This window comes from Colossoma macropomum, unplaced genomic scaffold (genome assembly GCF_904425465.1).
Source record: "Colossoma macropomum unplaced genomic scaffold, Colossoma_macropomum, whole genome shotgun sequence".
Taxonomy (NCBI): domain Eukaryota; kingdom Metazoa; phylum Chordata; class Actinopteri; order Characiformes; family Serrasalmidae; genus Colossoma; species Colossoma macropomum.
In genome coordinates this window covers 20,562,779-20,583,983 of record NW_023494795.1, presented here as the reverse complement: position 1 = coordinate 20,583,983, position 21,205 = coordinate 20,562,779, and the positions used below count along the sequence as shown (strand labels likewise).

General features: G+C 37.5%; 2 protein-coding genes across 4 annotated transcripts in view; both read right to left on the bottom strand.

Annotated features, from left to right (window-relative positions):
- On the bottom strand, positions 1–6,165 carry LOC118816108 (echinoderm microtubule-associated protein-like 1). The gene is made up of 6 exons (XM_036582617.1): positions 6,024–6,165; positions 3,482–3,664; positions 1,991–2,123; positions 1,744–1,836; positions 526–552; positions 1–172 (listed from the first exon to the last, which is right to left on the bottom strand). The coding sequence occupies exons 1-6, from the start codon at positions 6,163–6,165 to the stop codon at positions 1–3; spliced, it is 750 nt and encodes a 249-aa protein (XP_036438510.1).
- Positions 6,166–12,048: 5,883 nt separating this feature from the next.
- LOC118815574 (bromo adjacent homology domain-containing 1 protein) overlaps positions 12,049–21,205 on the bottom strand; it is a 28,598-nt gene continuing 19,441 nt past the window's right edge. For all 3 annotated transcript variants that reach the window (XM_036581788.1, XM_036581790.1, XM_036581787.1), the window contains exons 3-7: positions 19,900–20,255; positions 19,663–19,822; positions 18,230–18,309; positions 17,368–17,459; positions 12,049–16,561 (exon numbers count right to left, since the gene is read on the bottom strand). In XM_036581788.1, coding sequence (XP_036437681.1) covers positions 16,375–16,561; positions 17,368–17,459; positions 18,230–18,309; positions 19,663–19,822; positions 19,900–20,255 — 875 coding nt within the window. In that variant the 3' untranslated portion in view covers positions 12,049–16,374. The remainder of the gene's footprint in view (positions 16,562–17,367; positions 17,460–18,229; positions 18,310–19,662; positions 19,823–19,899; positions 20,256–21,205) is intronic.

Sequence of the window (21,205 nt, the reverse complement as noted above, 5' to 3'; positions counted from 1 at the left end):
TCAGTAACAGATCTGAAAGTACTGATTGGGTGATTTGATTGGGCTCTTGTAGGTGGGGGTGTTAGTGGGGGAGAAGGGGCTTTGACATGGGCTCTTCTGCTGGGGGACAGCAGAGCTTTTTCCAGCTCCTGCTTTGGTCTTCTCTGGGGCTGCTTTATCCAGAGGTGGTCCACTGGCAGGTGGGATACGCACTGGGCTGCATAGCTGTGGCCACTGCTGTTTTAGTAGACCCAGTCCTTTTTGGTAGGGGGCTCAGATAAATCTGCATAGTCACTAAGTGAAGGGGGAGCATGATGATGGGGTGCAGGCCGGGAGGGGTGGAGAGGTGAGGAGCAAGGATGAAGGAGTCGGATTAGAAGATGGGGTCAATAGGGATGGATACAAAACAAAGAAACAAAAAAGACTTATAAGATTTTTTTTTTATGATGATTGTTTATATTGCAGAATATTTAATTAATAACAATATTAAACGAATAACTCAATAGCCTAATAGATAAATAAATCACAAGGTGGCATAACGCCTACCTTTGCAGTGTGTCACACGTCGTGTTCCTAAAAACAAAAAAGATGACAGCATTTTATAGCATAAACATTAGTATTAGCAAGAACAGTTAATTCTATACGGCCAACTCTGTCTGTAAACAGTATTACACAATGTTCCAGCTAAAGGAGAGGAAACAAACATTACTAGAACATTACTAGCCTTATGTTCTCTTACCTATAACACTGCCACTGGCCTCCTTTGGCTTGCTGCTTGTTGAACGTAAACAAATAATGCCAACATGATGTTCAGTATTCATGTATTTTCAGTACGAAATTAAAGGAATAATTCAGTGTTTTTCAACCTAAGCCTTATGTACTGCATATGTAGTATAATATTAATTATCATGGGCAACAATTTCTCTGTGCTTGGAAAAGAACAACAATAAAGCCCAACTGGAAACTGTGTCAGCATCTGCCCAATGGCTTTATTATGGTTCTTTTGAATTGCTGTGTTTTCTGTTCTTTTACTAATGCATTGAGGGAAGGGTGACCAATCAGTCAGCCATCATCAATAAAGCATCAATTATCCTTTATGGCGAAAATCTGCTAACAGGTAGTTATCAACCAGTTATATGAGTCTGATGACGTTGTAATGTGTAATATTTGGTAATTTGCTCAGCAAACAGGCAAGTGAATGTGCACTGGATCCAATACATATACATAAATTGAGCTGACTATCAAAAATTAGTCAGCTATTATCATTTATCATGCTAACTAATCACTTTGTACAGGTGAATACATGCAAGTATTGTTTGTTACCTTATACACTGCTGTCTGTCTAGCATTATACTAATGTAATAACTTCTATGGCATATGTCTATATGATGTTTTCTCAATGTTAGGCACTGAAAAAAGTAATGGTTTTAATGTACTTGATTCAAATACACCATTTCTTAATGAATTACTAAAATAAATCAAGTGTTGTCTTTCAGTTTTCTTTTGGTAATAGTATTAATATACCTTTTTGTTCATATAGAAATAATGGACAGATATCTTTATGTACAGAGAAAAACCAGCATATCAATTTATAGGTCAGCTTCGAGTCAGTGTGCCACCCCAATAAAGTATCTGGCTCTTGCCTGGCCTCCCCATTCTAAAAGTTCTAGCTACACCCCTGGGAAAACGTTTGATATCATTTTCTAAGGTAATCGACTGAATGCGATCATCAACGACGTCTTCAGCTTTTGTGAGCAGCCTGACCTGTCTTGCTGTTTCCTACAGATGGTTGTTGTGGTAGGTACAGGAGTGCGCCTGCTTGGACCACTCGGACTGTCTTTCACACTGCCTGCTGGACTTCTGATAAGAAAGAAGAACAAATCATCCCACTCAGTTAATAAAACTGTATGAAAGATGCACTCATTTGAAATACATCAACTCAGTGAAAACTGTAAAAGGGGCTGTGGGAAAAAGACAGAACATGTCAAAGTTCATTACTAATAAGTTGCACCTTTTGCTGCCTGGTGATGGGCTGTAGTTTCTTGAGGATGCAGTAGAGGGCAGTGTGGAGCTGGAGCTCTTCTTCAGTGGTGAAGCTGTATTGCTGGCTGATTTGGAGGGCAGGGCCAGAGAGACAGGCCTGGCTGCTGGAGAAAAAGAATGCAGTACCAGATCAGAGCTCATGGTTTAATAATATAAAGTTCTTAAATACCTAGAGGGACAATATCCAGGACAGTTTGGTGATTTTCCTGCTCAAACACACTCATTAAACCTGGTGACTAACAGATGAGTTGAATCAGGTGTGTTTGAGCAGGTAAGTCACCAAACTGCTGCAGTCTGGCCCTCTAGGACCAGAACTGAGGACCCCTGATATAAAGCCAGATGATCTTTATCTCAACACAGTATACTGTCACGGTCATAACAAAACATTTCATCTCCAAAGTGGTATTTCATAGGAGAAGGTCAGTTAATTAATTAACGTCCATATCCGATTTTTTTTATTTCCTATGGTCCTTGAGTTTTCTGAACTTTCCTGGCCACAATTGTTTCACATTGATAAAATACAAAGGGCACATGGGACTACTGATTTTTAACGAAATAATATAAGAGCATGAAGATTGAGCACTGTTACTACTGGTGCTAATTAGATATACTGTCATATGCAACAGTTTGGGGGTCCTTGGACAAGATTTTGTTGATAAGTACCCATTCTCTATAGAAAATACATACTTATTTATCAAGAAAATGACTGTTTATTTGCTGAATTTAGTACTTTATGTTTTATTTTTTCCTAATAAGTTAAACTCACTAAATAATTTGAAATTGGGAATGAAAAAAGCTTAAAATGCCATGTTTAGTTTTGTTCTCTGTAGGGAATGTTTACCTATTTCCAATTAGAAATTTGACAGTACATGAAATTTGAGTGTATAACAAAACAAAATGTCATCACTTTAGACCAATCAGAACAGGTTCTGTGGCATTTTTCTTGGCTTTTAGTGGTCAGACTGAGTTTAAGTTAAAGCAGTAATAGAGATAATGAATGGTAGTGCTGTAAGCTGGTAGGCGGCAGTTTGTGCACCTTAATTAAATTCAAGGGTTAAGAGTTTCTGGATGCTGTGTCATCTGGTGCGCAGTTACATTAAGTACTGGTTTTGCTGATTTTTATAAAGGACACTAACTCTTTCTATGCTTACTAAATGAGGTGTAATTGGTCCACCACAGTCAGGAAGGAACTCAGTTGTGTCATGTTGAGTTATGCTGATTTTATGGATTTTAACCACATTCACTGGGCCTATGACCACCTGTAATTTGGCTTATTTTCATCTGTCCTTTCAGTGTAAATGGAAAAATGTTTTGACATACATGGTTTTGTATATATGAATATTTAGTCAAATTTTATGCAACACTGATCTGTCTTATCTGTGAACTCAGCTTCCAGCCAAAGGGGACGTAGTTAGTGAAATGTGTTGTGAGGCAGCGTTACTGTGTGTATATGCGGTACCTTTAGCAGGCCCTCTCTTAGTCAGTGCAGCAGTTTGTTCCTCTGAGATGTTGAGTCTCTTGAGCACATCTGCCAGTGCCATCTTCAGCAGCTGGATCTCGTCCTCCTGCATCTGGATGCGCTGCTCCAGGTATGTAAGCCGGTCAGCCACCTCCATACTGCTGTGTGCTGAGACATGGTCATCTGTCATGCACAGAGGAAAATGATGCTTATGATGAACACTTCCAGACTGAAAACCTAACAATCTCTCTGAGCATGTTGAGAAGAGAGGGTCAATAGAGAGGAATAAAAAACAAAAGAACAAAAAAGGTGTAGACAAGAATTAATATCAATGTTTCATGCAAATGTGGTAAACTTGTAATACACATTAAGGAATTAAAAGGCCCTACAATTTCAGAAATAGCTGTTCTTTTCAGATTACAAATGCTGTCACTGTGGTGGTCCCCTCAGGGGTACCTTCTCAAGACCTTTAGTTACGGAACATATAGTGACATGCAAAGGTTTGAATACCGCCAGTAAAACTACACATTTTGTTGATTTTCTAACTAAACATAAATTAACACATCCTCTACAGAGAACACATTTAAAAATTACATTTACTTAAAATTTTATTGCATAATTTCTATGTATTTGAGATGTTTGACATATTGGAAAATAAATAAAACAAAATAAAACATAGTATATAAAATGTGCTATAACCTTTCCCAAGCTGTTAAATTCCCCAAATAAACAGTTATTGTGCAGTAAAATATGCAGAAGTCTGCTTTCTGTGGAGGATGTGTTCATTTATTTTCACTTAGAAAATCAATATAACAATTAATTTTACCAGGGATGCCCAAACGTCTGTGTAAAACTTATTAAGTTTTAAGTTGTATTAACTCCCTACACCCTGCCTCAGGCCTTCCATTATATTATCTAGTTAAAATTAAAATAAAACACATTACGGTACTGAAGGAAAAAATGTTAGATCCATGTTTACTTCTACAAGCACAACCTTTATTAATAAAGCTGAATATGTGCTAATGAAAAAGTAGCCCGACCTGGAGAGAGAATTTCAACTCACTAGTTATCACTCTCACTGAAACAGATTTAACATACAAATAGACTGTCTGATAATCTGGCAGTGCAGAGCATTCTAGGGCCTGATAGTAGTAGTTTCAGTTATCTAACATAACAAAATGTAGTTCTACAGAGATTAGATGATTATTCGAGTCTGCTGTTTCCTTCATCTCTTTCTCCAACAGCAAATCCAACAGCAGGCCTCAGCTACCTCGAGAGGACCCATATGGAGATTGGGATTAAAATAGCGCTTAATCCCAGGGTGGTAAAAGAGAATTAGCAAGACTCATCCTGTTGGAGCAAAAATATAGTCTTGACTCTGTTGACTGTTGTCTGTTCACTTCACTTATGTAACTTTCGCAGACCAAAAAAAGGTGACAGAACAGCAGTGAAGCAAATGTGCTGGACCAAACGGTGATCAAGTTATGTTACATTTGTCATCAGATGCCAAAGCAATAAAAGGAAACAGCAAGATTTTTCCAAGTGACTGAACTCATTTATACATTATACATTTAACTTCACCAGCAGTCGACACAGTGTAAGAAAATACACCGATGTCCGACCAGTCATGTAACAGCCACACTTTTATGATACCTAAGGACAAACTTAAAAGTATCATACAACTATGTGCAACACAATAAGTTGGAATTCTCGCCTGTCTGAAACTGCTGAGGTATACAATAAAAAGATTTCAAACTTAAACTTAAGGATTATCTGATGGCAAAGTATTGTGGTACAGTTAGTAATAAAAATGAGTGTAGTAAAACATGGTGGTAATACCATAACATATTATTTTACCAGAAATTTAGAAGCTTAATTTTTTTTTTTTCTATTTATTTTGTTTTATTTGTATTTATCTTGTGAAACAGTGTCCAGTTTTTTTATCCAGGCAGATAAGCTTTTGCTTGCACAACACCTTGTGGAGCTTAATCAAATAAATAAATAAGCAAATAATTACTACCTTGGGGATTCCAATTTTAGTATAACTTTAATAATAGAGGATTTTTATATTTTGTTTTTGGATTTTGTAGTTATATATGCTAACAGTTCTATAGATTTGATTACATGCAGTTATAAATCATTGACCAGGCTGTTTTTCTCTTAATTAAATTTGCCAAAAATCATAAGAATGAGCTTCTCTTTTAGAATTCTTAGAAATTCTGCAGGACTGTTTTGTCTTAAAGGACTCTCTCAGTGTAAAATTTGGCTTTAAGACAGCGATTCTAAAACCAGTGCATGGGGCCCTTCAGATGGTCCATATTTTTGCTCTATCCATACATAGTGGGAGATAAAATTAAGCAAAAACATGGGGTGTGTGGGGGCAGTTTGAGACCCAAAAGGTTTAAGCAAAAGTTACTGTTTCTCATTACCAGCTATAACCTAAACCACTCGATGTAGTGAACAGTCATTTCAGTCTAATTTTGAAAGCTGCTTTTACACACTTAAATCAAGCTTAGTCATTGAAAGAATGGAAGACACTGACCTACTATGAAGTCTGCTTCAGGTGCTAGAAGGGCATCACCATGGTACGGCTCTCTCAGCCCTGCACCTTCCGCCTCAACAGCCATGGATCCAGAGCGCTCCACCAGCTCCTCCATGTGAGCATCTGCTACTGCCACTGCCATGCCTTCCTCCATGTGAGAGAACGTCTGCTGTGTGTGTGTGAGAGAGTGTAAGGATTTCCTGTGTGTGTATGTAAGTGCAGGACAGTCTAGTGGGCCACACAAGTGCACACTCTTCTTCTCTTCTGTGACCTTCTTAATCCTCAGGGACACATAGACCCATACACACATCTTGAGATGGGTGATGTCATTACTCCCAGATTACTGGCTCTGGTAAGCCATCTCAAGTCCTCAGCCAAGGGTGGAGGTGAGGGGTATACATGCATGTGCTGGGTGCTGACAGAGACGTGTATACTAAAGAGTACATAGTTTGGTCAGTGAGTTTGCTCATCAACAAAGGTTTAATCTACGCACTGGCAAAGGCCTTATGTGAACAAACACATTTCAACTAAGCACAAAAGTATTGCATCAGAGCAAGAGTAGGTCAAAGTTATTCTGAGATAATTCTAAATCCATCTAATATATTCTTCATACATTAAAACAAGGGAATCTTAAAACGGGATCCCGTTTCAATATTTTTTAACATGTCCTTGCCAGCTTTGACTCTACATTACACAAGTGGCTACTCACAATACACAGGGAGGAGACAGTGAGGAGCAGATTATTCAATCAGTACACACTTGTCCTCGGTTAGGTTAGCCTCAGTGTGCTAATCAGATAGCCATGCAAACTTTGTAATGCAAAACATTTTTGAGAAGTTTGAACATCCATCCATCATCTAAACCGCTTATCCTTCTGGGTCGCGGTGGGGTGCTGGAGCCTATCCCAGCTGTCATTGGGCGGAAGGCAGGATACACCCTGGACAGGTCGCCAGTCCATCGCAGGGCAGACAAACAGACATATACATCCACACACACACTCACACCTAGGGGCAATTTAGCACGTCCAATTGACCTGACTGCATGTTTTTGGACTGTGGGAGGAAACCGGAGTACCCGGAGGAAACCCACGCAGACACGGGGAGAACATGCAAACTCCACACAGAAACGACCCTGGTCACCCAGCCGGGAATCGAACCCAGGCCATTCTTGCTGTGAGGCGACAGCGCTACCCACTGCGCCACCGTGCCGCCCAAGTTTGAACATACTATAAATAAAACGTGTGAATAATTGCTTTGTTTGGATATTAGCTAAGGTTCAAAACTCTGGTGTATCACACTTGTTTTTACTGTTGTTAGCCATGTAACCTTTAGCATGCTAACAAGCCATCTAGCAGAGTAAAGTGACAAAGCTGTATCAGTCATGTACAACACAGAGTGGTTTGCAACCAGCCCAGCATCTCGGATGTTATTGATTTGAAATACTATACAAACAGCTCTGTCTGACATTTTGGGTTTGAAAAGAGAAATGCGTCAGGTTCCAATCATTTCTGGGCAAGTTCTGCTGGACACCTGTGTTCACTTTATCCGTCATTCCTCTGAGGGCTCATCTATTAAACTTCTCAAATGCTAACAAAGTAATGGAATGGCTCTTAAGATGGTGTCGGGGATTGTGAAGGGCAGGAAAAAAACAGTATTGAAACTGGCGGAATGTCTTCTCAATCTGCTCAAACCAGAGTAAGAAATGAATTTTTAAGAGCTAATCTTTGTTCTCATTGACTGAAATGAGTCTTTTTCATTCTTGTGTAAACATCTGGGTTAGGGTCATATTCTCTGGCCAAATTCTGTGTTTTAATGATTTTCTAATGTAACACATCCTCTGTGGAGAACACGTCTGCACATTATAATGCACAATTATTGCTGGTTGTTGAATTTAACCTATTGGGGAAAAATGAACATAAATTGTGGCCTGTATAAAAGTTATGGCACATTTTATATTTAATTTTATTTTAGCAAATAAATAGAAATGGTGCTCTTAGAATTGTGTTCTTGTGTTCTTAGAAAATCAACAGAACATGTAATTTGACCGGGTTGTATTCAAACTTTTGCATACTATTGTATATACCCTGTGCGTCAAACACAAGGCCCGTGGGCCGAGTCAGGCCCGTGACATGGTCCTATTCGGCCTGCGAAATATTTTTTTTTAAAAATACCTAATATATTTTTTTTTTTCAGAATTCTTTTTGAATAAGTATTCAATGCCTATTTTGCTGTTGCAGTTTTGGCCTACGGTTTTGCTGAGACCTTTTAATATGACCATTTTAGTGGTTGAGTATATACAAATTGGGAAATACACAAAATGTTATTTTAACTCAGATGTTGAATTTAACAGTGTATGCATGTAACATGCACAGACCTCAAAGTACTGTCAAAATGCAATCTTTAAGTTCATGCACAGATTGAGTGTTATCAGATCAACTTCAAGGCAAAGAGACTGTGGATGGAAGCAAATAGTTGGCTTTGTGTTGTGTTGGTTTTATAAGTGACACTGATTCATTGAATTATTACATTTCAAAGTTAATTAATGTTGATTTATTACATTCATAACACTTTGCTTGTGTTTTACAGGGAAAAATTTGTTGAACAGTCACTTTTTACCCTTTGGCCCTGATTATTTCTGATGCTGCTCTAAACTGTATCTGTAACCCAAAATTGCTCAGTAACACCCTGTAATAACATTCTGCTTATGCACACCAAAGGATGATTAGGTGGCAAACCTGCTTAGGAGAATTCATTAAAACCTCAGTAAGCCCTGGAAGTTAATTGCCTCTGGGCCAGACAGCATGGGGGCAGGATAGATGAGAGCATGATGAAGTAATGGTATCCCCAGTAAGCTCTCATTCTGTTTATTTTGCACTCGTATGGATTGGTGCATAAAACAGATGTTCCACACCATCTCCATCTACACTGGAAAGAAGTGATGCATCGAGTTAATTTAATTCAAATGTGTACATCATTTCCACATGAATGAAATATATTAACAGAAACACAGTTTTGTCTTTCAGGTTATGTACACCTATTTTTAGCAATCACAGTAAGATGTTAATATATTTTATTCATGTGGAAATGAAGTACACATTTGAAGCAATTCATCTCTTTCTTAGTGCCTCCATGTCTTGTCATCACACCCTAGACAAAGCTCCACGTGCTCTGAGACACTGTGATCACAGTTCTTGAGATAATTATTAACCTGAGGTGTTCAGCTCAGCTGCGTGACTATCATCACTCTTATCCAGCTTCTGAAAACAGCCCGAACTGAATAGTGACTCGTTTCAGTGTGGATAGAAAATGATTCAGATATTAGGGGTAGGAGAAAAAATACAGTAGAATATTGCAATAATTTGATTTTAAAAATAGGCCCAAATATCGATATTTTATTATTTAATTAGAAACATTTTAACGTGTATTAAGAAGCCATAGAAAACCTAATTTTATTTGCTTTTTTAAACAAAAACTTTAGATGTAGTATGTAAACACTGTTAAATTTTCAAGACATGCTACTCACTCCCATACAGTCCACAAATAAAACAAAGCTGTATTAATATAACATCTAAGCATTGATATTTCTTAATTGATGTTTCCCAACTATGCTAAAGTTATAAGGATTGTTTTAACTTGAAAGGGCATAATACAAAGAAGCCAATCAGAACAGAGATCATTTACACGTATACGTCTTAAAGGCACAGTGACAAAAAAGCCCGTTTAGTTCTAAGGGATGAAGAGGTTGGTAAATGCTCACACAGAAAGGAATTATGACTGTTTTTGGTACATAAACACACACAAGTGTCATAAGTTGACCTCAGGAAAAAAAGTGAGGTATGGCCTTTTAAACACATTGTTAAACTCATAAACTGCATTTCTACATTTATCCACAAGATGGTGCTGTTCCTTTCTGGTGAGACCAAGGCTTCTGTCAGGCATTATTATGAAGAGTCAGACTGTGTAGTGGATAACTCCAAGCATTGGGACAGGAATCAGATACACTACTATAATACACCAATAAAAGTCGCTGGATGAGACTTTTAACACTTCATTCCTCTTTATAAAGGAATATGTAAAGATAAAGCACATTCTGAGATGAACACGGTGTTAATGTGTTAACTTTATTAGATAAAGTTTTCTTTTGGAGGAATAATGTGTGTATGTATGTATATGTAATAAATTGTGATACATTGCAATATTTCAAATATTGCAAAACATCAGAAATTTTTAAATACGTCAACAGTATCATTCTCTGGCTCAAGTATTTTGATATAACCATACTGGAGGGTCTGCAGTGATTCCCTCCCCTAGTTAATATGCTTTGGACTTCACCTGAATACATTGATCTGTTTTAAATGGTAAACAATTTTGACTTTCAGTACATTCATATGCTTTTCTGATAAATACTGTTTTAAGTAATTCTATCCCATCTGTACATCTTGACACACTTCCCTGCTAAGAGCCTCCCACCATGAGACATTCAACACTGCTGTCTGGCCACAGCTCCACACTACTAATAACTTCAAAGAGGATCAGAGAGCCCAAAGCTGAATCCACCTATAGGAGTAAGAGACACAGACAAGGACAACAGGCTTTGCTGGAGCACGAGACAAACATCTACTGCAGCTTTCAGACTGAGCAAAAAGAAGATACAGCTCACAAGGAGAATCCTGCCCACACTAAGGAGCACACACTAACCAATAAAGTGACAATGCATCAGCCATATGTACGAAACACAACCACTGATTGAGATCAGTGCTCACATATAGAGAGTACTCCAAAGGCACAGTATATCACTTATCAAGACTACATTCTGTATGTCCAAAGTGTTTTACTCAACGTTTGCAACAGATGCACAAATAAACGTGAATATACACATGGCCAAAAATTCCCATCACCCACAAAAAAGGGCACAACCAAAACAAAGAAAACAATAAGGATCTGGAGAACAAATCTGAGTATTATTACGTCCAATTAATTTGTAGAATTCCTGACAAGCATTTAAAGGGCCCAATGCCTACATCTACATCTTCACTTAGATCACTAAGAACATCGCTGTGATTTAATGTACTAAAAACAGTCATAAATCATTTTTACATGACCATTTTGCAACCTCTCAACCTTCATCCTTTAGAATGACAGAATAAAAGAAAGTGGTTCCAGCAGTAGATTTTTTGGATGTATGTTTACATTTTTAGCATAAATAGTTAGTAAAAATGTCATAACACATTTTCACACACAAAATGGTTGCTAAGTGTAATCAGATCATGCAATTTATGAAGCATATTTTGCGTTTAAAAAAGTTCTGTCTTAAATGCACAATAAAAGGTACTGAATTACAAATTAATACAACTTTTTTATTATAGCTACACTGTATAAATGCTCATCAAAATGTTATATTGTTAAATGAATATTTAGATGTCTTTACCACAATGCCGACCAAATAACCTACAATTATTATTTTTCTCCAGTGAGACAAACCTATTTTGATGAAAGTGTTAGCCAAAGAGCAGAGAAAAGTGCAGGAAATCTAATCTGGGTGTCTCTTGATTTACACAGAAAAGTGAAATAAATAAAATCTTTTCTTATTCAATATTTTCTGAACGTCTTTACTGTACAGCTTGTTATATATTTGTAATTAGACTTTCATTTCATTAAAAAACTATTTTATATTAGAAGTTGTCTGCCAAAGCTAATGTAACAGACCATACAATTTGCCATTCATGCTAACAAAAAAAAAACAAAAAAAAAAACTTTATATTTCCTCACCACAACCCTGTTTTCTATGATATGGGCCTAGACTCCAGTCTAGATCAACTGCTGACATCTGCTGGTTAAAGCTGGTGCATACTGCAGTGCATCCTTCTTAAAAATGACTAGATCTCATGTTTTATGGTGTCTGTGGAACACATGAATGTGATCTAATTTGCCCATAACTTCATAAGTAACAAGAAAAGAAAGAAACACTATTTATCTACTTGTACACTGTAGAGCAGAAAAGAGGCAATAAAAACACTTCAGACTGGTTTTAACAAAAGAATGTTTTATAAATACTCTTTCAATTGAACAATAATCAGCAGGGATTCTTGTTGTCATTAAAACAAAACAAACAAAAAAACAAAAAAAAAAACAGAGTGCATGACAAAGCGACAGAAACAAAAACATACCCCCCCCCATCCCCATTCAAAAATAACTTTTTATTCATTCTCCCACTCTATCAAAATATATGTTAGCAATAAGCACTAACCTAATAACACAGAGAGCAAAGAAATGGAATTCTTAGTATTGGTCAAGATAGGGAAATCCAAAAAAACAAAAACAAAAACCCAAAACATCTCTTGATTTTGGTCATTGTGGTTACGGTTTAAAAAGGAATTCTGAAACATACAGAACCACAGCTACAATTCTTCACCGCAGAGAAGCGGTCAAGCTCCATGATACAGAGGGATTCCATGTCCTTAAGTGTTTATACAGCCATTCAACATGTAACCAGCCACTTTGGCTCCCAATAAACTTGATTCTTCATGAAAAATCTGTCTAAAGATTAGATATATGATATTTGCCAAAGACTTAGATCAAGCTCCCCTCATAACCGGGTCAGTTAACCACCCTCCGGAAATGGACGCGTGGGCTTTCCATGAGGAGCCATTTAGCTCTGAAGGTCTTCCAAGCACATGCTGGTAATACAGTGTTCAAGAAGCCTCAGAGACGACTCTGTAGCGATCAACCAATATCGTATAAAACAACTTTTAGAAATATAGAAATTAAAGACAGCAGACTCGGTTTGTCATCACCTGCTGTTCTTGGTCAAATATGTACTCAGAATACAGTTTACATAGCTGTCCTACCATGTACTAGATCAATTAAGTGATATTTGGCTTGTTTCCTGCAAACCAAACCAAAACGACTTACAGTGAATGGGAAAAGGCCACATGTAAATGTACATTTATGATACTATGAAACTGATTCACAGCAACTGATAATTCAAGTACCTCTATCTGACTAAGGTCTGGTGACAGAAGTCGCTCTGCAATGACAGCAGCAGGACTGTACAGTTCCGAGTTGCTGAGGCTGCCCCACATATATGCAATATACACACAAAAGGGGCACCAGTAGAAGAGTGTGCTTTGGTCTTTACCCCTTGATGCCAACTCCAAGTCTCCATAAATACAACTGTAACTTTAAGTTATTTAACTGAAGACTTCATAACTTAAATAAAAAGCAAATCAATCCTCAACAATTAAAAAAAAAAATCTATGGCGCTCGTTGACCACAAATATTGCAACAGCACTTGAAAACACTTTTCGACTAAGATGACTTGTTATTTGAAATATAGATAGATCATCTATATAGTTTGTATACTCAAATGTTAAATAACTTCTTTAAATATAGTTACATGTCTCATAAGTACTAAAAACATATTGTGCAACATTTTATCTCATTTGAAAGATGGTCTGGCGATTCTTCAATAATTAATCTATGTACATATCACTCTTTTTTCCCCATTGATGGCTCTCATGTACTCCACCTTTGGATTCTAAACTAATAAAATTATAAAATTAAACACTGTCTGTGTTTCAGCTCATGTCTATTTGGTTACTATTATTTTCAATTTATGATCCACATCAAAACAATTTGTAATTAGTTAAAACAATATAAGGACTTTGATTTAAATAGAATCCTCAAAAATAGTCCCAAAAATATATTGCATATTCTACCTTTAGAAATAGACTTAATAAAATATCTCATGTTTCCAGGACAAATTGAAAAACAGAGAAACACTTTTGTTTACAAATATGGGATCAAAAACTTTTCATTTAAACCACAATATTATTAATAGAATCTTTTTTTAGAAGACCTGCTGATCAAGGTATAATTGCAGCAACATCTATGCCAATGATGCAATGGAATGAAACGAGTTCTGGGTTTTCTGCATACATTAAAAAACATACACTTATATATACTATATATAGTACTGTTGGAAAGCCATCTAAACTACCTTTACGAGGAAATTCTAGTACCACTGTACATCATTTCAACATCTGAATAATTAATATATAAGCATGGATATGGTTTACAGTTAGTGGTTTAAGAAAACAGAAAGCCTATTCTAGAGCATTCCTGATCTTATTTAGATTTCAGGCATGGAAAATGATTTCAAATAGCCGGGAGCTTTGCTATGAATGCTGGGTACACACATACAGAAGGTGCAATATTTACTAAAGGAGAGCTGATTATTATTCTTTCATTCAGTGCTTGGAGGATTGTTAGAAAAACTCATTAGGCTTTTATCTCAGAGCACAGGCTCTGATTCAATCAACACAATTTGTGATATTTATATATTCATTAGAATGCAAGGATCAATATGCATTTACTTTAGCTGATAAAGGAGGCTGTTTGAAGGGTGTCAATTTGGCTGCCCGTTAGCTCAAGCCAAACAATAATAAAATAACCAGCAAATCTGGAACATAAGAGAGCCATAGAGGATTTAAATGCATAGACTTGAAAAATGAGCTTATCATGTATTGCAGATCCTCCATATGACTAGGACTGTACTAAGGACTATTTGTCCTTTGTGTGAGTGCTTTAGATAAAGGTTTTTACCAGCCATTAAAACTCTTGGTCTGGCATGTGATGCCACAACATGAGGCTGGACAGTTAAATGACTTAGTTTATATCTTTTCGAATCTCATTACTAACTGAAAGTTGAGGAAAGACTGGAGCATTACAAAGTAAATGTACTTAAAAGGGCATTCTGGCCCAAAATTAGCCATGAATATGTTGCTGTCATGTAGCCAACTAACAACAACAAAAAATTTCCAAATTCCAAAAATTTCCAACAGCCTGTACCAGCTCTTGTAGTTTTTCAAAAATTCCTCCCACCTTCAACATGCATCCCCAGAAGGGACTTTTCTAATCCTTGAACTGAAAAATCTCACTCAAGACTACTGTGGCACCTCTGTAGGAGGAAAGTAGGCATGTTTACAACAGATGTAGCATTAAACAAAGAGCAGTAGCCACGGAGCATCACAGAAATGTTACAAATTTTGAGACAACAGTTTAGCCATACATTTTCCATGCTTTGTGTAGACACTTTCAGAGTCTAAAGACTACTTGCACAACAAAGCCTTCTGCATGGTCATCTTATGTTGAGATTTGTTATTCGTCTACTTTTATTCTGCTCTACATAATACGAGTGCTTTAAGACACTATTCTTGCATGTTCCCTTCCTGATTAAACAGTGTTGATAGAATCAGAGCCATAGGCTAATATGTAAAGTAAGAAGAGCAGCAGAGCAAGAGAGATTAATAAAGGAAAAACAATAAAGCAAAAGAATGGATTAGTGCAATTTCACTAGGGTTTCTAGAAGCGAGGGAAAATGGGCACAGGCAGGATTTTGTCAAATAAATATTTAAAATATATTTGTTATATGTCTTGAGTGCCTCAATTCAATATATTATAAAACTTCTAAAAAAAACAAAACAACAACAAATGTGAATCACTTTTTCCAATCTATGGCATTAGAGAGCACAGGCAGATACTGCAGAAACTGGGGCTTTTAACTAGTGAGAATGGTGATTAACACTGTGCTGACCTTTGGTTTATTTTATTACAGAAGTGGCGTTCTTAGAGGACTGGGTCAAACTAGCTGCCTACAGAGCTACCTGCAAGTAATAAGGCAAGACACGGAGAAGAATGAACAGGGTGGACAACTCCATTGACTGATATTTCATTGTGGCTCTACTTCCTTCACCACTACATTAAATGGGAGAATAGTAGATCTCCACTCTCTTACAGAAGAAAATGAGGAACAGAAGATCCTCCACAAGCAAGAGTATGATTTGTCCACTTCCTCTTGTTCTTCCCAACAACAAAAAATATTCAAATCTAGACTCCACCAAATTGAAGCTTTACATTCTCCGAGATGAGCCTAGATTTGTCCCCCTTTAAGTCACACTTTGAATAAAAGGATTTTTTGATTATGTTCAGAATCTTCATCTCCCTTTGCCAGTGTCATAGTCCAGTGTACAAGACAAATCACTGAAGAGATAGACAAAAAAATTCACCTTCTATCCAAGATTAAAGAAAAACAAAATCAAATTAAGATGCAAAGCTGTTATTCTTGCTTTTCTATAGCGCTCACCCTAGATACTGCCACTTTTTCATGATTATGGGGGATGTTCCTTTAGTGGTTGACTACGCTCCTGACCTCAGTTTTCTTTTAAAGCAATTTAAAACCTCTCTTCCCAAAAATAAATTATAATGATTAGAACAAAACAGGCCAGTAGGTTTCACAGGGATCCTCTTAGTATGGAGGCTTTCCACCATGTGTGAGGCGCAAGCCTGCACCTTTACTGCGGGTTCTTCAGTATGCGGCCATAACGAAAGTCGTAGACATGGCGACACAGGTAAACCAGCTCAGGGTCAACATCATCGGGCACAAGTCGGTGAGAAGGGATGGCACTGTCGGAGGGGTGTGGCACCACTGGGGTGCTGTCAGGTACACCCTCTGATCGGCGCTTTACCAAGGCACAAAATCTAAAACACAGACAATAGACTGCTAAATACCCACATACAATTATCTCTGGAACAGGGTTAATGCTAGCAAATACCAGAATTTTAAATTCTAGTAAATATTAGTATTTGACAGGGTCAACACTCTGCAAGACACAATGTCTGGTGAAAAGAATTCATTCAAAATACCTAAAAACTTTTAAATGTAATCCTGTGGTGATGCCCCTCCTCTGCCATTATACAGAAGAAACCGTCCCCCTAGACTACCACCATGTAACGTAGGATGGAGCTAAATAGTGCTAAATTTCAAAATGTCTTTTATCACGAATGTTCAACTATATACTGATGGAAATAATGTCACTGTTTAACGTTAAGTATTTAAACATAGCCAGCAGTTAGGCTTTTATCATAAGTAAGTTAAAAGTCACAGAAAGTTTGCCCTCATTCGAACAGCTTGCAGACATTTACTTTATCTTATCATTAACAAGTGACAATGCATGTTTATACTGATCTGACGGTCACTGAAAACATTATCAATTGCAATGAAACAGAGAAATGTTGACTGACAAATTCTCTCAAGTTTGCTGTTCCAGTCACGGTGCACTGGTTAAAAACCACCTTTAAAGTGCTGGAGAAGACCTTTTTAGGGCAGAATCTGAGTACTCAAAACCTTAGATACATTTTACTGATAAGTTAACTATTTGTCCATCAAAATTAATCATTTCACAGTGAACAGCACCTCTAGAACTGATTCACAATCCTGCAGCAGACACTAGTAGGTTCTGTGAGATACAGGTACCACATTCACCCAATTCAGAACAATATCTTACCTACAGTACTGTGCTAACGGCAAAACATAGCATCTGTCTTCAATACAGGCCACACTGTTTTCATCTTGATGCCGAGAGGCAAATATTTCATTCTGAAAAAGTACAGAAAAAACAAAACAACAATGCTTAATTGGAGAGGCAAAAATCAAACTGTGGTCAGGATATAATCATGCTCTTTCAGAATGTTTTACATTTTTTTGTGCATTTAGCTCAACCTTTAGCAAAACTGTTGACCTGTGGTTACTGCTGAATTGGTGATTGACTGTTAGCTGGGAAAGACCAGGTAGGGCAACAAACAAATTTTATTCCAAGTTCAACATTTAAAAGAACCTGATTATCATTCAATTTCTTCATGAACTGTGGAAGGGAAAGTTGAGAATAAGGTGGCTATCGTACAATCAAAAAACCTTGCCTGTCATCTTCAGCCAAGAAATTTTCGGTGTTCAAATTTCACTTAGCACTGGAGCTACGAGGCTAACGTTGTTCAACAGTGGAAATCGACAGTCACCTAAATCTTTTCTGTAAACACATCCCCAAACCTTTTCTTCCCATCTTAGACAACACCTGTTAATAACCTTAATGAAGACCTAGACGTGGTTTGAGTGGATTGAGAGATGTATATCGACTCCTATAGACTCCTAGGTTTTTGTTAGGAACGTTAGCCTTGTAGCTCCAACACCAAAATAAAGAAGCAAAATTTGAATCCCAAAACATGTCTCGGCTGATCGACCACACCTGTGGTGAGAGGAAAACTGTCTAAATTGTTTTTTCATCTAACCATTCCTTGAAGACCAAGATGCATTTATTGTGAAGTATTTGAGAGCTGCTCATCAAGGCTGTTTGGTATGAGGGAATGTCTCACCTCACAGTGCATGCTGGGATCCCTGCCTCCCTGCGTGTGTTCAGGTCGATAGTACCAGAACAGACTCATCATCAGCTCTCCTGAGAGAGGAAAATGAAAAGGTCAGACGCAGCCACTGAAAATGCTTTATGAGATATTATTTATGAGATTAACATAAAATCTGGAACTGCAGGACTGGCAACAAAGTGAGGAATAAGTTCCTAAAATATTAATGCTTTGAGTGAATACAAAGACAACCTTCTGAAATAAAAACAGTGATACAAAGGCATGTGAACATGACACTGAAGTTAACAAAAATAACCAAGACGGCTTTCCAACACGCTAATTTGCATCTGGTTCCCACTAGTGGTATGACTATGTATTTGACTCGGCACTCTTTCATCATGGGCCAAAATTCTATGCATGCATAACACAGCATAACCAGTTTCTTACTGACATAATGAAACTTTTAGTGACCAAAAAGGACAACTTGTGTGAGCATGTGAACAAATAACGACAGCAAAGAAGGTATACATGATCATTAAGCGGCTTACACAAAATACCAACTTGCACTAGGCCACGTATTACAGTCTGTCATACTGTGTTTAAGAGAAGCAAATGTCAAGCAGGGCAATCTCCAACTAGCCTCAAAAACAAGACAACACCAGCAGCAGAAGCACTGACTAACCACAGATACAGCAACTGAACAACAGCTGAAAACAATGGCACCATATAACCACAGAGGGAACCAGACAAAAACAGCAATTATATAGCAGAGATATATCTGGTAAAATACCCTACTGTCCTCCTTATCAGCAAACAAATGAAACACTGAATTACTGTAGTTCTTTAAGGACTTTAAATGGGTCAATAAATGTAATACTAATACATATACAAAACTGATCAACAATCTTTTACTAATATTCCTTAAGTTGTACTTGGACAGCACTTTTAAAGCAGCCTTCCTTTAGGGCACACGGGGAATATTTAACAGAGAGTTTCATTTTTCATTTCCTCTACGAAATATCAAGGAGCAAAGCTAGAAGTACCTCGGGCTGGGCAATACGACACTTTTGTTATCGAGACAAATTAAGTCACAATATGTCACAGTAGGTTTTTCTGAGCATATTGTGAATATTGTCAGTACTTACAACACTTGCAACTGCATGTTTGACTACAAAGTGAACATAATTAGTCCTGTTTAACTGCATACAGTGCGGCACAAGTATAGGAAAAATAATTAATTATAAAAAAAATATATTTAAAAATAAATTTAACATAACAGTTTGCTTGATTCAAGTGTGTACATTGAATAAATGTTACATCAACATAATTACTATGTGTAAGTACTTAATTAACTTAATTGAGGTTGATGTGGAACCAATGTACACATCTGAATCATGTAAATACATCTGCTTTTTTAGTGCACTTTTGACCATATTTACAACTCTCACCTGTCTTGGGGTCATCCCACAAAGCTGATATCTTGGCCACATATGGTAAGGATTTCTTTCTTGGTCCAGAGCGCAACAGCACAGTGTCTCTGACCCGAATCACTTCTCCATCTCGCTCTACTCCTTCATAACACTGACGTAGGGCAGTCTCATCGTCTCCCTGCAAAAAAAACACACTCACATAGAAAAGGCTCTTGTACAGCATGCCATGCTAACCAGTAGAAAAAAGAAGCTCACCGCGATAAAGACTTCTCTCTCTGTAGGTTCTCCATAAGGGCGCCAGCCGTTTGTCGCTCGGTGGCGATTCACCTTTTTCTGCTGTTTGGCACTTACTGGGCTGGGCACTGGCTGTTTCGGAGACAGTTTTGAGCGCCCTCTAGCAATGGAGCCATTGGATGGTTTGGTGCTTTGAGGGCATTCTTTAGGCCCTTGAAGCCTGACCTCTGTCTGTCTGTTGTCTGAGAGGGTGGACAGAAGACGTGGTAGAACTGTGGAGGATGGGCTTACTCTGGGCAACGGGCAGCCAGAAAGGGGCAATGCCGGTGGCACAAGCAGTGAGGACTTGTGATCCCCTTGAGGTGAAGAGTAGCCTTCTGCAGAAATGATAAATACAGCATTTAGTGTGAAGAACAAGCAGTGCCTTGTCTTTAAAGCTGCACTATGTAAGATTTGGGCATTTGTAGACCTCTCTGGTGGAAAAGTGTAATTGCACACAATGTGCAGAAGAACATTTTGTACCATTTTGAACACCTTCCCTGAGCAGACAAATCTGATGACTGTGAGTGCTTTGAAAGGGTATCCAAAGAGAACTCACAACTTGATGAATGACATGTCTTCTAAGGATGTAAGTTAATTATCTACTATTGTCATCAGATCTTCATCAATGTAATGATGATTTTGCATTTGAGAACTAAACATCAAGGCTGGCTTTCTTTATGAGTCTGTACATATGACATTAACATGCAAAGACGTGGTGTGGTCCAAAAACTATCAAGAAATCCAAGCTGACACCTCTAACTTTTAAATTACTGTTTCAGGCTTTACAGGGTTACTTGCAGCAGTGAGATAATTCAGTAATGCTACTTCTTTCAATTTTGAAAACACATCATATGTAGTGCAACTATAAGTAAGCCCACAGTAAGAAAAGGATCTGGCCGCAATTGTAAGGTGCCACTGAAGTGCACTTTTTACAGGGATTCCTCACAAAATGACAAAAACCCCAAAATGGCTGTACCTGGAGTCTGTTTGGCAGAGTGCATGTACACAGCACTAGTGACACTGATCATTTTCAGCATATATGTAAACATTGTTTGTATTGTATGTAGGTACATCATATTTTTACACAATGACTCAACTACAATGAGTCATGCAAAAACAGTACTGCACAAACATCAGAGACTACCCTTTCATTTATTTATTTTCCAGTTAAAACAGCCATTACGTACAAGTCATTATATTTTCAGTGTCAAGAAAAAAAAAACAGGAAACACATATTTACAGAAAAATTTAACAAAATCCTCCAAAAGTGTGTATAATGTCAAAT

Coding starts and splice junctions, on each gene's coding strand:
- LOC118816108 (XM_036582617.1), bottom strand. CDS start 6,165: ATGGCAGTGGCAGTAGCAGATGCTCACATGGAGGAGCTGGTGGAGCGC. Junction 553..1,743: donor TGTAGGAAACAGCAAGACAG/GTCAGGCTGCTC, acceptor TTTTGTTTTTAG/GAACACGACGTGTGACACAC. Junction 173..525: donor ACGTGTGACACACTGCAAAG/GTAGGCGTTATG, acceptor CCCACCTGCCAG/TGGACCACCTCTGGATAAAG.